Raw genomic sequence first — 16,453 nt, 5'->3', positions numbered from 1 at the left:
TTGGGATGAGAGTCAGCACCTCCAAGTCTGAGGCCATGGTTCTCTGCCGGAAAATGGAGGATTGCCCCCTCCGGGTGGGGAGTGAGTCTTTGCCTCAAGCGACAGGGTTTAAGTATCTCGGGGTCTGGTTCAAAAGTGAAGGTAAAATGGATCTTGAGATTGACAGGCGTATCAGCAGTAATGCGGGCATTGTACCGGACCGTTGTGGTGAAGAGGGAGCTGAGCCTGAAGTCAAAACTTTCGGTTTACCAGTCGATCTACGTTCCAACCCTCACCTATGGTCACAATCTTTGGGTAGTGACCCTTTTTTGGGCTCGTCCAACTGGAAGGAGACCCAGGGGCAGACCCAGAGCTCGCTGGAGGGATTATATATCCCGTCTGCCCTGGGAAGGCCTCGGAATCCACCAGGAGGAACTGGAAAATGTTGCTAGGGAGAGGGACGCCTGGGTCAACTTGCGGAGCGTGCTGCCACCACGACCCAACCCCGGATAAGCGGAAGATAATGGATGGATGGTTGGATGGATGAATAAAAAAAAAAAAACGCCCTATACACTGCCTGTCAGCACCAGTGTCCAATGGCACTTGAAGCTGTTTTTTGGCACTTACTGACTTCGTTCCCTCCTGTCTTGATCGTTGCTTGTGTTGTATTAACTCTCAGATCTACATCACTTTGGAATAACTTTGTACTTAAAGACACTTACATGTAAAAACAAAATAGCAAAGACAGTAAAAGCAATATACAGTATAAAATGACCAAGGTGCAGAAAATACCAAGCTAAAATGTGTGATGAGGAGGATTTTAAATTGGATTTTTTGTTGGATGGGGAACCAGTGGAGGTTCTGAAGGACGGGGGTGATATGATCTCTGGTGCAGGAGTGGGTGAGAAGATGGGCGGCAGAGTTTTGAATGTATTGTAGTTTGTTGAGGATTTTGGAGGAGGTGCTGTAGAGGATGCTGTTGCAGTAGTCCAGTCGTGAGGTGATGCTGAGAACGGGCAAAGACGGGCAATGTTTTTGAGATGGAAAAAGGCAGTTTTGAGATGTGGTTGATGGTTGAACAGTTGAACAGTGAACCCATCAATGCAGAGGGAGAAGTCAGGGCAGGATGAGGTGAGTGATTTGGGGCCGATGATGAGGATTTCAGATTTGTTGCTCTTGAGTTTAAGGAAGTTTGCATGTATCCAGTTTTTTATGTCTGTGAGGCAGTTTGTGATGATGGAGTGGGTGGCATCAGTGATGGATTTGAGGGAGATGTAGAGCTGGGTGTTGTCGGTAAGGCAGTGGAAACAGAGGCCGTGAAGGCGGATGATGTGACCAAGGGGAAGCATGTAGAGGATGAAGAGGAGGGGGCCAGACATCAAACCTTGAGGGACGCCTACATGGACTAGCAAAATTCCTGCCATTTTTTTTGACCACCCACAGCAAGATTCAGCCTGCTGCTGCGAGATTTGCATTGGGTCATGCCAATGTCCTCTATATCAATGTGTAAAACAGTAATTAAAAACTACTGAAATTTCAAAAATAAAAATAGCCAATTACACTCAAATTGATGTTTATTTTTAATTAATGTAATATGTAATGTAAAAGGTTTGCAGTTTCATTGTCTTCCTGCTTTTGTGGGGGACTTGAGTGGAGAGATCTTTTGGTCTGTCAGCAGCTAGGTCGAAACCTCCTTATGTCTAAATATATTGGATTGCATCGACACTTTGTTACAACATTCATGCTGGCATGAGAACGTGAAGCTTTCTCTTCATTTTACAAGTTCCTTTAATGACGTCCAAACAGATCTAGAAATTAAAAATCACCTTTAAAAATGGTGGCAGGGAAAGTGGACCAGAACATGGGGTTTGTCAGTACATTTGGCAGATAACACATTTGTAAAAAGTCAAATAGTGATCTATGGGATAACACTTTATTAACTTTACTGTGTGGTTAACAGAAAAAAAACAGAAGTCCCATGTGGAGAAAGAGAAAGATGACAAAATGTTTTCTCTGAACTAAAACTTAAATACAATTCTGGCTATCTACATGCAGCTACATAAACTAGACTAGGGCAATGCATTCAGCAGCAACAGTCTCATCTTCACTGGATCTCGGAAGAGCCAAAACTTGGATCTGATTTTTGCTATCTTTCTCTGGGTGAGTCAGTATTGTGGTAGAATTTATCTAAGTGACTCAGGAAACTGCAGAGTGTGCAGAGGGGATTGAGGAGGGGGACAGATCAAGAGGTTACTCTGATAAGCCTTGTCAACAATGTTCTGCTTATCCTCTTCCTCTAAAGCCTGTCAATCACAACTTAAATTACCACTGTCACCAAATACACTGCAGCACACCATATTGAGACAAACTGCCTTATTTGTTTCAGCATTCCAAAGCTTGTCAACTGTGTTTAGTGGGACTAAACAGAAGAAGCCCACTTTTCTGTTATCATTTATACCTGGCACAGTGGAGACCACCTGCTATCAAATGTTCTTTATTTCTTAATTTTACCACAAACCACAGCATGGGTTAGCGCTGCTGCCATTCACTCCAGTTTAATTGGTTATTCACGAGGAAGCCTGCTCAGTGCCTGTAATCTGTGTAGCTGCAGTATGAAACTGTTTGACTATAATAAGAGCATGTCAGATGAAAGTATTTGTTTATCAGATAGAGTAGATGCACAAGGCCCAGACAATAAGGGGTGGAACGTTTTGGGTATTGCCTTATTTTCTTTGCAGTTCCGAGCACATTGCACAACCCTGCCTTAAATCAAGCTGTGTTTTTAAGGTCTGCAGGCTGCGAAAGGCCCTGAGGAACCGTGAGAAAATGCGTTACCGACACTCAGCCGATGACTCAGATTAACAAGACTAGGTCAAAACCTAGCATGTGGCTGACCCCATCAGATCAATGTGCACTTTTGTGGGCAATGTGGTACAAGGACTGTCCTTATGAAGCCGACAACGTGTTTGAAAGCAGGTGCGTGCTGCGGACGTAGGTGAGGACAGCGGAGGAGCAGCCCCGCCAACTCTCCGAACAAAGTATCCAGAGCCGTATAGACAGAGAGTTGTGTCAGTGGAGGTCTAATATACTCCATGATCCGCCATTGCGATGTCGCAACTCTGTCTCTCTACGGCTGTGTGAGTACCGTCACTCAGTCACTCACTCAGTCACTCACTCAGTCCCATACAGACCCTTGTGTAGGGCTGACCATTTTTGAATATGTGACAAGCATTCCCAACTGGGGGCTAGCAATGTGTTGCCTAGGACGATTTTCAAATAGAGTGTTTTTTCCGTTTTCCTTAATGCAACAAATTGAATAAGAGCATTGTGCCATGTGCTATGTTTGCACGCCTTTTGTGTTACATAATATGTTGACTTATATTGTCCTTGTGTCACTTGCACAGCGTGCCTACACATGCTGCTTGAGGTTGTTAGTGTTGTCAAAGTATTATTGCAAATTCTGCTTAAGCTGATTTAGCTTTTGTCTTGTTAGGAGCAGTGAGAGCTCCAATCATACAGCAGAAACCCCTGAGGGACTGTGTTTCTGCCAATTACCTTTTCTTGCTGAGAGGGGGGAAATGCACTGATTTAGTGTGTCAGCCTTTCCTAAGAACTTGTGCACAACAAATCCTGTAAAACCCATTGATCACAAGCCTGCAGATGTATTGAGGTATTGATTTAGGATTCTGTAAAGAGCCTGACTTAGAATGCAGGCCTTTCATTTTTCAGTTTTCTCCATTAGCTAGTTCTGTATGTGCCTAAAACAAGGGCATGATCCCAGACTGTAAATGCAACCCTGACCTGACTGAACTTGACTGGTTCAACCAAATTTAATTCACTAAGGCAAATCAGAAGCTATATTTTTAGCTGGGCTTGTTGCATGGTTCTTGACAAGGTCATTTTGCTTGCTCTAATACTCAAACTGTTAACTATAATTAAGATTTGTTGATTTTAAAACCAACAAGATGACCCATACCTGAAATTCAGTAGTCGTCAGGAACCATAAGGTTCTTTAAGAACAAACCTAAATGACTAAATCTGAACCTCAACCAAAGCTTTACGTATCACAGTCCATCCCAACCTGCAACCTGATACTTTCGAATCGCTAAATTCAGGAAGCAGTCCTTAGCTCAAGGGCATCTTACATATTACGTGTTAATTGTTTTTTAATTTTCCTTCCTCTGTGTTGTCCAGGGCTAAAGGTGCGTGAGGTGATGATCAACGTGTCCCGACAGCAGGTGGAGGATTTTCATGGCCCTGAGGACTACTGGTGTCTGTGTGTTGCCTGGAGCCACCTGGGCACCTCTAAGAGTCGTAAGACTACTGTCCGCATCGCTTGTAAGTACTGAAACACCTGACTGATCAGTTCTGTAGCACATAAGCCCAGGGCAAGGCATATGTGATATAGTTCTGTGGGGCGCTGGCTTAAGCCCCAAATGTGTTGAATGTAGCCACATGTTCAATGTTAAATAAAACCCTCCTGCCAGATTGACACCTTCATTCACAACCTTTCTCCCTGCTCCACTTGCATTTACTGTTACTCTGCTACTCTCTCGTACTTGCTTGACCACTTACTAACTGCGCACTGCCCAACACAAGTTACAACAAAAGGAGAGGAGAGATGTCAGAGAAGCAGAAATGAATTGTTGGTAATGATATTTACTCTGATTTAGCAGGTACAAGAAAAGCATGCAGGTGAAAACAGAGTAGAGTTCAATAAACTGGCTAGAGCCGAACACTCCGAACACATTGGCTGACAATGCAGAAGGGAGAAGGTGGAAGGTGAGTGCGGGCCAGGCAGAGATTTGGGGTGCCAGCAGGTGAGTGTACATAGGAGGCTCACACAGAGGCAAGTGTGGTGAAATGATGAGAGTCTCTGAGCTACAGTAATCCACAGATAAACAGACAGGAAAAACTCACTCTGTGGTGTTGTCTCTGGGGAAAACGACAAACAGCCAAGGGGACAGAGAGACAGAAACCAGGAGTGCTGAGGCAGAACTTGTGCTCAGCAACAACAAGATAGGCAGGTCAGAGGAAAACAGGGTCGGCATAAGTGAATCAGTCCAAAAATGAATGCTGTAGAGTCTTGCATGAGTGGCAAAGAACAATCGGGCAATGATTATGTAAGCAGGAGTGGCTTATGCTGCGTTCCAGACGACTGGGAACACGACGCCAAACGTAAATAAAAAACATGGCCTGTGACAAAGTGATGTTTCTTTCTTTCAGAGATTATTTATAGTAACCAGCTACTTTATTGTGCTGCCCTAAAGGAATTTAATTTAACTTTCTTAATTGTAATATTGTAATTAATCAAAATTTCTTAGCAAGGTTATTTCTAGTTGAAAACAATAAGTGTATAACTTGTATACTGTCGTTTTTTAAAGTTGTTTGAATATTTCATTGATCGCATAACGTGATGACGTCACTTCCGGTTCGATCGCTTCTGGTTTTTCACTTCCTGTTAATGGCTACCACCGTAAATGAGACAGACATGAGGTGCATGCTCCAATCCATTTGCATCCGCTAAGAAGCGTCATAGAGGCAATGCTGTAAGTTTGTATATGTAAAAACAGTTTATTTACAGACGTGTACAGTACAGTACTAATGTTGGCAGCCATTGTACCTCTATTTACATTTTCAAAAAGCAATGTGTATCAATATTAATAATTTTGTACAATGTGTGATTAAGGACAAAAACTGAATATTTTGTATTGTTTATTTGCAGTTTTCACTGGCATGTTATATGATAAAGAGTGAGGGCGTAAATGGTCAACCTTGCTTCCACTTTTTCTTCAGGGACTCCGGTTTACCTTGGTGTTAAGAGTTCAACACACTGCACGAGGACACTATACTTATCACATTAGCGACATTTCTTATAGACATTTTCAAGCAGAACATGTGTTACTAGCGCAGCTGTGGCTCAGTGGTAGAGTCGGTCGTCTTTCGATCAGAAGGTCAGATCCCTTCGATCGGTTTGATCCCCGGCTCCCTCAGGCTACATGTCTAAGACACTGAACCCCAAATTGCTCCCGGTGGCATAGCCTGTGTGAGTTAAATACTTGACAAATAAAAAGTACTGAGTATTTTCTTATTTTATTGAGAACTTTAGTGCAAACTTAACAATTTCAAATAAATTTAAGGATGAAAAATAAATAAAATATAGCCCTAGCCTTCAATATCAAAATGTCATGTATACATCTCTGACAGCAATATTAACATCTCTTCCTGTAGAGAATGTCAAAGGCATGGGAAGTAACATGGAAAGTTATACTTCCGGTATGTTTTTTCAAAGTAAAAGCCCGATCTAGCATTTCTGGGGCAGCTGTTTATTTATTTATTTTAAACTGTATTATTAACACTTTTAGGAAGTCGTTTGGTGGATGAAGCCATTCACAAGGCTCCTTATTGCAGTTCCTGCTTAATTTTCTTTGAAATAAAACATAGTCAAAAGTCTCATGTAGGCCTTAACCTATATTATGTTGGTAAAAAATGAATTAATAACAACATTACAGATGCAACTCTGGCACGATCACTCTCTCTCCCCCCTAGCTCTCTCTCGCTCTCTCTCTCTCCCTCCGTCTCGGCTCATACAGTTCTTTTCACTGTGTATTAGATAAGGTCCCTTTTCTTCTGTAAATAAGATTATTAAATAAATAAAATTTTCTGTTAAGACCAAACCCCGAAAGCTTTAAAACAAAGACCCGAAACTCCCTCAGGATATGGCAAACAACCAGGTAAAGTAAACTAAAGTGAGTGATGAATGTATATATTTGATTTACGTTTATAAATTATTATGTACATTTGAGCAGACACCTCCTCATTCTTTCCTGTATGAATCAAAATAACTTTTATAAAGCGAACATGTTCAAATCGTTTATGGCATTTATTAAGGTAAAACTCACGTAGAAAGATGGGGCTGGCAGGATCAGCCCAGTTGAATCCGCAGCAGACATGCAGTTGACACCCAGCCATCACGATAGAGACCAAATAGAAAAACGCATATGATAGACATTTTCATATCGTTTTGACGAGATATATCGTCATATCGCCCAGCCCTAATCCGAGCAATCCTTGCGCACCTCCCCATCCACTGTATCCTCCAAACCACCTTGTCAACAGATTAATGAGCACAGGGCCATGGGCTGTTGTGGGTTCTGAAGGTCGGAGCGTGCAGAGCCAGGGGCAGGCTGCCCTGTTAACCACTTAAAAGTATTGAAGCTAGGCTGACCATAAACCCTGACAGCTGCCTCTTATCTTCCCACACAGACCTGAGAAAAAACTTTGAGCGGGACCCCCAGGGGAAGGAGGTGCCAATCAACGGGATGATCGTTCTGCACTGTCGCCCTCCAGAGGGAGTGCCTGTGGCGGAGGTAAGGCGGCTACTCCTCACGCTTCCCTTCCTGAAACAGGAGAAGCTTATACCAGAGATCTGCATCATATTGCCCAACCTCATTCTGCGAGAGTCCTCTGCTCATCTACCTTCAGCCCTGCTTTCTCTGTGTATGTTTGACCAGCAAATTAATTTAGTGCCTCTTAAAAATCTTTTGTTGTGTTTTTTTTTTTTGTTCTGCTTAATTTGTTTGTGTGAATGTGATTAATCATCTTATTAAATTGTTGTTCTTGAGAATTAGAACAAATGTTTCTCAAATTTTCATCAAGCTGCGTGACTAACTGTCCCGATAAATATAACATTTGTCTTATTGGAAAAAATGTCCAATTGCATATTCATCAGCCAGTAGTTAACAAGAAAGGACTTTCTGCCATCACGTCCTTTTCCATGCACTGCCATTGTTTACAGTCCAACTAGCAACTTGAGTTCAGAGACAACGTCTAAGGGCATATTGTTGTTTATAGACATGAATTAGAAATAAATTGTTGTCAGATGACAGCTGATGGGAGCCAGTATTCCATTACAGCGGATTGTTTTGCTTTTTACACAGCACATTTGTGCACGCAGTCAGTGCCAGCTGAAACGCTAGTGGACAACACTACTTGGACTACAAACATAAACCAGAAAGCTTCCGATACAAAAAATCTGCTGAAGCAAACACAAAGAAATTATACATGCTAACAGAATGTGAACCTGTGGTTTTGAGTCTAGCATTAACACTGAGAGGGGAAATCCCTAAGAATGGATTGCAGCCAATGATAGTACCATAAATTGTGCTTAATTTGCAACCATTATGTGCTTCCTCTCAAAGTCCATTGAGACGGAGTACAGATATTCAAGCATAAATACAGTACTGTGCAAAAGTGAGGTGTGAAAAAATGCTGTAAACTAAGAATGCTTTCAAAAATGGAAGTGTTCATAGTTTATTTCCCTCAATGAACAAAATGCAGTGAATGAACAGAAGAGAAATCTAAATCAAATCAATATTTGGTGTGACCACCCTTTGCCTTCAAAACAGCATCAATTCTTCTTGGTACACTTGCACACAGTTTTTGAAGGAACTCGGCTGGTAGGTTGTTCCAAACATCTTGGAGAACTAACCACAGATCTTCTGTGGATGTAGGCTTCCTCAGATCCTTCTGTCTCTTCATGTAATCCCAGACAGACTCCATGATGTTGAGATCAGGGCTCTGTGGGGGCCATACCATCACTTCCAGGACTTCTTGTTCTTCTTTACGCTGAAGATAGTTCTTAATGACATTGGCTGTATGTTTGGGGTCGTTGTCCTGCTGCAGAATACATTTGGGGCCAATCATACGCCTCCCTGATGGTATTGCATGATGGATAAGTATCTGCCTGTATCTCTCAGCATGGAGGACACCATTAATCCTGACCAAATCTCTGACTCCATTTGCAGAAAGGCAGCCCCAAACTTGCAAGGAACCTCCACCATGCTTCACTGTTGCCTGCAGACACTCATTATCGTACCGCTCTCCAGCCCTTCGGCGAACAAACTGCCTTCTGCTACAGCCAGATATTTCACATTCTGACTCATCAGTCCAGAGCACCTGCTGCCATTTCTCTGCACCCCAGTTCCTATGTTTTCATGCGTAGTTGAGTCGCTTGGCCTTGTTTCCATGTCGGAGGCTTTTTGGCTGCAGCTCTTCCATGAAGACCACTTCTGGCCAGACTTCTCCGGACAGTAGATGGATATACCTGGGTCCCACTGGTTTCTGCCAGTTCTGAGCTGATGGCACTGCTGGACATCTTCTGATTTGGAAAGGAAATAAGCTTGATGTGTTTTTCATCTGCTGCACTAAGTTTCCTTGGCCGACCACTGCGTCTACGATCCTCAACGTTGCCCATTTCTTTGTGCTTCTTCAAAAGAGCTTGAAAGCACATCTTGAAACCCCAGTGTGCTTTGAAATCTTTGGGCCCTATTTAGACGGCGGAAGGCGCACAGTCTAAAGCACACTGTGATTTAGGGCGTGTCTGACGTAATTTTGCTAGTTACACGGCGCACAATGTGGGTGCAAACCAAGGCGCAAGGCGCAAAGAGGTTGGTTTAAGTCCCCGGATTATTCATTGGCTTGTTTTCGGCATAACATGAATCAAACCAATCAGAGTGTCAGCTGTCATTCCCTTTATGAGCCCGGTGCGCCTGCAGGCAGGCGTGTTGCTATTTACACAGCGGATTTCGGTCATACTTCTTAGATAAACCAGACCCCGACCGGCTTATTTAACTTATTTCTTTTCACTGTGTCATAGAAAATGCAGAAAAAAACACAGGTTACTGTATGATACATGTTGAAGCACGGATTGGTGTTAAAACCACTGAAGCGATCCCACTGCCCAGCAGAGTGAAAATGAAAAGAGTCATGCTGTGTACATTTACGCACGAGGCACAGCATTAATGATTTAAGTCTCCAGACGGACAGACGGACAGGATCTGTTTATTAAAGTTCTGTGTGCTGACAAAGAAAGGTCGGCTTTAAATGTTTATTTACTTTATTTACAGCGGTGAGCTTGTCCACGTCTTCCTGCACTTCTCAGCAGATCGGTAACAAACCAAAAGCCGTATCATGATTTAAGGAGACGAGGGAAACAAAAGCTTGCAGTCTGTCCCTTAAACAACGTGTTTTCACTGTATCTGCAAACACACTGCTTTTTCCTTAGGAGTAGAAGCGCTGCTGTGCGTCCCTGTGTGAGTGACAAGCAGACTCGTGTTGTAAACTCGCCGATGTATGTCCATAATGCGCCCTCTAAATAGCAAACACCGATTGCACCATAGACTTTAGACCAGGTTTTTGTTGGCGCGGTCGCTTTCTGTGACCTCTAGATGGCAATTGCCACCCTTTTGCCTGACCACACCTCATATCAAAACCAACATGCCCATGGGCGCTAACAGTGGCGCAAGATGACCTGCTATTTACACAACGTGGGTGCTGGGCATAAAAATGACAACTACACCGGGTGGAAGATAGCAATGACACTTGCACTGTGTGCTTTAACGCTTTGCGCCGGGTGGACGATAGGGTCCTTTGTCTGGGAGAGACCTTGCTGATGCAGTATAACTACCTTGTGTCTTGTTGCTGTGCTCAGTCTTGCCATGGTGTCTGACCTGTGACATGAAACTGTCTTCCACAACCTCACCTTGGTAGCAGAGTTTGGCTGTTCCTCATGATTATTAGCACCTGTTTGGTATAATTAGTTGATCATACACCTGACTATGATCCTACTAAATCCCTGACTTTGTGCAGGTGTACCTGTAAGAATTCATGCTGGTTTGAAAGCAAAGCGTAGTAACACCAAATATTGATTTGATTTAGATTTTTCTTTAGTTTGCTCACTGATCATTTTGTAAATTGATCAAAATAAACAATTATAATTTATATTTTTGAAAGCATTCTTAGTTTACAGCATTTTTTCACACCTGCCTAAAACTTTTGCACAGTACTGTATATCTATAAAGTTTTCAGATCTGTGCAGTTTGCTCTTGTTTTGCGTTTGATTGTGGAGAGAAGCTATCAGCAGCTTTACTCTTGGCTGAACAGAGCCACTCTCTCGTTAGTATGGAGCTCTTAAAGCTCTTATGCTTTAACTGAGCTCCACACTGATGGAGTTAAAATCCATCAACATTAAATTACTGATTGATATTATAAATTGATGAGGAGCAGGGAGAGTAGGGGGCACCTCCTTTAACAATTTATTGTAAAGCCCAGACTCGACAAGTGTTTTATTAGTTTCACTGTCTGTAACGCAGCTTCTTTTCTTCTTCACCCTCATCAGCAACACTGTTCGGGTGAGCTAATGAGTATCTAGTCACTTGCAGTGGAAGCATTTTGTATCATACAGCTATTTATTTAAACAAGAATCTGACACTTAATAGGAATGTCTCCTTGAAACATGACGTCTTCAGAGAAGACTATTCTGGGCTAAAGGCAGTTCTGACAACATTGGAACTCACTATCATTCTTTCCATTAAATGACTTGTCCCATTCCTATTTTATTGTAAGATTCCAAACAACGTTTGACAGTGCCTTTCTGGTGCCTATTTCCCTTTTAGTTGATGGAGCCAGAAAACTGGGTACTGGATGAGTAGCACTTGCTTATCTTAAATTGACACTGCAGTAGAAACATTCCTTTTTTTCTGTGAAATATAGTCCAGGGCTGAAAATAAAGATTATTATAGTTAACATAATGACATAGCGATCAAAATGATCGATCGATCGTTACCGAATGACATCTGCACTTTTTATAAGCTTTATAAACGGCAGCAATCAATGCATTTACAATAGGGACATACGGAGATGCAGTAGGAATGTTCCCATTGCGTGTGTCTACGGACAGAGAGCGTCCTGATGTCCTGTGACTCCTCTTCCTCTTCCTCAACAAGGAGAGCGGGCAAACGACCGTTTATTTGGAGCGTAGTCGTTTAATTGCACAGAAATCTGAAGCAGCAGCGGTGCTGTATGTAACAGAAACACTGCCGGTGGTAACTCAGTTCACATCGAGTAAATACAAATAACTTTTGTCTTTTCCAGAGAACCATCTAGCAGGGCTTTGAGGCTGCGTATGTCACAAGTAACATGTAACACAAGACCCATTGATAAGGGTACCCAGACAATCAGACATAAATACAGTCTCTGCACGCTCTTCATGAAACATCAGAATCTGCTTCACTGGTCAGGTATCTACACATACAAGTAATTTGACTGCGGTTTAACTTTTTTGGACACTTCAACAATAAATATTAAAAATGAAACTCAAATGTTCAAGCCTACACATTGGTTTAGCAAACATGATTTTTTTTATTTTGCAATGGATGCATCCTAAAAACATTCAGGCAATTTAAGAGTCTCTCAGCATCAGCTGCGCCACATGGGTCATGTGATGTAGAAGAGATACTGATAAACTCTGCTTGGGGCAGTGTTTTGTGACGATGCATGGCTCAAACAATGCAGGACTTTCACCCAGGAGACACAATTTCAAGTTCTGTATGAAACAAATTTAATTTAATTCACATCATGATGCATTTTCTTAAAGTAACCTTTTTTTTGACTAAACCCAACAGAACAAACTGTTTCACATTAAGCAGAAATGCTGTAAACAGACTTTCAAACAGACACTCAAGTCTACCTCGATGGGTGTTACATCCGGACATAAAATCATATTTAGCTTAGTCTATGTCTATGTTCCAGTCCAAACTGGTTTGCTTTGTTTCATTCTACTTTCAATGTCAGATTTTCTAATTTTTTTTCTTATGCACTAAAAGAAATAACAAAACACAGGTCTATAAGTCCCAGTTAAATTTCAAAACCATCATTGTCCTTATCCATCTTTAGCCAGGATGGTTCAGCGTGGCGGTTGTCCCAGCACTGCTGCAGCGAGCGAGCTGCCCAATTGGCCGCTGTCCTTTTCCTGGCGCTGCCCCAGGCCAGCCTTGCCCGCCACTGACTGCCTGCGCAGTGCTGCTGCACACAGGACAAGAGGAGAGAGGAGAGAGAGCAACTCGGAGCTGTAGGCAGCGGAGCCTTGAAATGTGATTACTCTGAGCAGCATACATGGGAATGAATTACAATATAATACATTTTACTGGTCTGAAAAAGTTAGTAAATATGTCGCCAGTCGCTTTTAAGAAATAAATCGCCAAGAGGGAGAGAGAGAAAGTTGCTAAATTGGCAACACTGACAGGAATTGCCACAGGAAGTAAACAGCTGCTTTCTTTGCATTTTTTTTTTTTTACATGTTAAATATTTCAAAATAATCCAAAAAAATGTACACGTTCATTTTGACAGCTCTAATATTTTTTTAACATCTTTTTTTTTCTCTTTTATTTTTATTAGAGCACGTTGTTATACAGTTACATATTTACAGCCTACACATCTATGTGTGCAATGTACATCCATACAGGTGTATGTGCAGTTAGGTCTTAGTGCCATCTTTTTGTTTTTTTAGAACACATAACAATAGTAGATTAAAGAATAGATATAAATGTAAGATACAAAATACAAATGAAGAAAAATAAATTAAAATGTAAACAAAAGTAAATAAATATCCCTCTCCCCCACCCTACTCAACCTTGCCCTTCCGTCTATTCACTACTTTGTTGGAGTAAAGTGGAAAAAATCATTTCCGCTAAGAGGTGTGAGATAATGAATGAAAAGTGACCACACTTTTTCAAAGTATGCAAGTTAATCCATAAGAGTATATCTTATTCTTTCTAAGTGGAGTGTATTTGTAAGGTCACTAAGCCACATCTTTGTGGTGGGTGCTTTTTCCAATGCATGAGAAGTAACTTCTTTGCAATGATAAGACTATAGGAAAGGAAACATTGCTGGGAGTTGTTTAATTTTTTTAACATTATCTGACATTCCCAGAATAATAATGAGTGGTTTAGGCTCTAACTGTATGCAAAGTATTTTAGATATTAAACTGAAGATATTAAACCAATAGATCTTAACCTTGGGACATGTAGCAAAGCTGTGAAGCAATGTGTCGTCTGCTACTAGGCATCTGTCACATGTAGGGGACATCTCAGGGTATATTCTATGTAAGCTCTCCTTAGAGTAATGAAGATGATGTAGAATTTTAAATTGAATTAGGCAGTGCCTAGCATTAGTAGAGCATCGATGAGTGTGTTCCAAACTCATAGAGAAATCTCAGTGCCCATCTCTTCCTCCCATTTTGTTTTTATTAAGAGTGGAATTCACTGGGCTGATAGATTGCAAGGAGTCATATATATGAGATATCGATTTTTCTGAGCAAGACATGGGCTGGAGACATCTATCGAGACAAGAGCCTGTGAAAGTCTCGCAATTTTGCAGATGTGTTCTTATATAGTCTCTTATTTGCAAATATCTAAAGAAACTACTTCCTGGTAGATAATATTTACTCTGTAACTGTGTAAAGGACGCAAATATGCCTCTAATGTATAAGTCTCCTATTGCATGGATGCCTACATTCTTCCATAGATTAAAAGTATTATCCAGAATGGATGGTGGAAAGGTAGGGTTCCCAGTGATAAGTGATGCATAAAATATGGGTTTCAACTTGAAGTGTGACTTAATTTGTTTCCAAATGCGCACTGTAGTGTGGATCATCTCATTGCAATTGTATAAAGATTTCTCGATAGTGTAAGGTGCCAGAAGGATGGCACCTATAGAATAAGGCTGGCATGCCTCTTGGTGGGGTTGCTGTGTCATCCAGCCAGTATGCCATAATCCTAATTTGTGAATCCCAATAACATGATAAAAAATTCAGGAGTGCCAAGCCCCCTTCTATTTTAGATTTGCAAAGGTGTTTTTTGCCAATTCTATGAGTTTTGTAGTCCCATAGGAAAGGGAGCACAATCGAGTCTATTTTTTTAAAGAAGGATTTGGGAAGAAACACTGGGATGTTCTGAAATAAGTACAGTAACTGGGGCAAAAAAATAATTTTAATAGCGTTGACTCTGCCCAGTAATGATATTGGCAGGGTCTTCCAAAACTGTTTGTTTGACTGTAATTTAGACAACAGTGGTGGAAAATTCTCCTTAAATAAAGAGGAGTGGAACTCTGTAATCTGAATTCCTAAATATGTAAATTTCTCTGGAGATATACTAAAAGGGAGGTTCTGTAACCAGGAAATGTTCTGTACATGCACGGGCATTAGCTCACTTTTATTCCAATTTATTCTATAACCAGAGAAGGTCCCAAATGAATTGATTTTATCAAGTATCTGCGGAATCATGACTTGTGGCTGAGAGATAAATAATAAAACATCATCAGCTTTAATGAAATTTTATTTATAGATTTTTGTGTATTATAACCATGAATTAAAGGGTCTGAGCGGATACTCTCAGCAAGGGGTTCGATTGCTAAAGCAAAAATTTTTGAAAATAATTTCCTGATTTAACAGAGAAATAGGACGAAAAGAGCCCACCTCTTCTGGATCCTTACCCTTTTTGTGTTTCACTGTAATGACCGCTTCTGTTAAGGTAGGAGGTAGGATACCATCAATGTGGGCTTGAGTGAACATTTTATGTAGATATGGGCAGAGAGTTTCGTTAATTTTTTTATACAACTCACCTGGAAGGCCATCAGGGCCTGGGGCTTTATTGCTTTTAAGTGAAGTGGTGGCTTTTTTAACTTCTTCAACAGAAATTTCAGAGTTCAGCTGAGTTGACTCATTTTCATTTAATTGGGAGAGATTGCATTTATCTAAGAAATCCTGCATAGCCATATAGTCTGTATCATTTTTGGAAGTTTTTATAAAATTGGAGAAATCGATCATTAATGTCCTTGGGTTTCATCAGAATCTCACCTTTATCAGATTTAATTTTATGTATTGTGCAATCATTTTCCTGTTTTCTAAGTTGCCGGGCTAAAAGTCTGTGTGGCTTGTCATTAAATTCAAAATATTTCTGTTTGGTATATAAAAATGCCTTACTAATCCTTGCTGGGAGTATCTTGTTATATTCATATTTTTTTTATGCAATTCATTGGAAGGAGTCTGGGCATTCTCTTTGTCCAGAAGGTTAATTTGGTTGTCTAATTCAAGCAATCTAGCCTGGTTCTTTTTCCTTCTAGATGCTTCAAATGAAATTATAGAGCCTCTAAGGAACGCTTTGAATGCCTCCCAGTGAATAGAAGGGGTGGTTTCTGAATTATCATTAGTATCAAAATAGAGAGATATCTAATCTTCTAAATAATCACAGAACTCTTTTTCAGTTAATAACAGAGGGTTTAGCCTCCAGTTCGTCTGTGGTTTCACCATGTTTTGAATATTCAGAGTGCACGTAAGAGGGCTGTGTTCTGACATCAGAATGTTGTGGTATTTTGCATTTACGGCATATGGCATCAGTTTTGCATCTATGAGAAAATAATCTATCCTGCTGTATGAGTTATGCATTGCCGAGTAAAAGGAGTATTCTCTGCCAGTCAGATTAGCGATTCTCCAAATTTCAGACAAATTAGTGATATTGATAAATGTATTAAGAAAGACACTCGAATTACTTTTCTCTATTCAGCGGGTGGAAAATCTATCTAAGTATGGGTCTAACACGCAATTGAAGTCCCCTGCGATAACTAAATTTGTTTGGGA

At 41.0% G+C, this 16,453-nt stretch overlaps 1 protein-coding gene across 1 annotated transcript in view; it reads left to right on the top strand.

The window, feature by feature from the left end:
• The window catches only part of unc5db (unc-5 netrin receptor Db), a 259,568-nt gene that overhangs the window by 122,212 nt on the left and 120,903 nt on the right, over positions 1 to 16,453 (top strand). The window contains exons 3-4 of the mRNA XM_069682905.1: positions 4,174 to 4,317; positions 7,246 to 7,349. Coding sequence (XP_069539006.1) covers positions 4,174 to 4,317; positions 7,246 to 7,349 — 248 coding nt within the window. The remainder of the gene's footprint in view (positions 1 to 4,173; positions 4,318 to 7,245; positions 7,350 to 16,453) is intronic.

The sequence above is a fragment of the Semicossyphus pulcher genome, unplaced genomic scaffold, assembly GCF_022749685.1.
Source record: "Semicossyphus pulcher isolate SPU_LCO1_2020_fin unplaced genomic scaffold, fSemPul1.0.p SCAF_6, whole genome shotgun sequence".
In the NCBI taxonomy this organism is placed as follows: Eukaryota; Metazoa; Chordata; class Actinopteri; order Labriformes; family Labridae; genus Semicossyphus; species Semicossyphus pulcher.
This window is presented reverse-complemented; position numbering and strand designations above follow the sequence as displayed.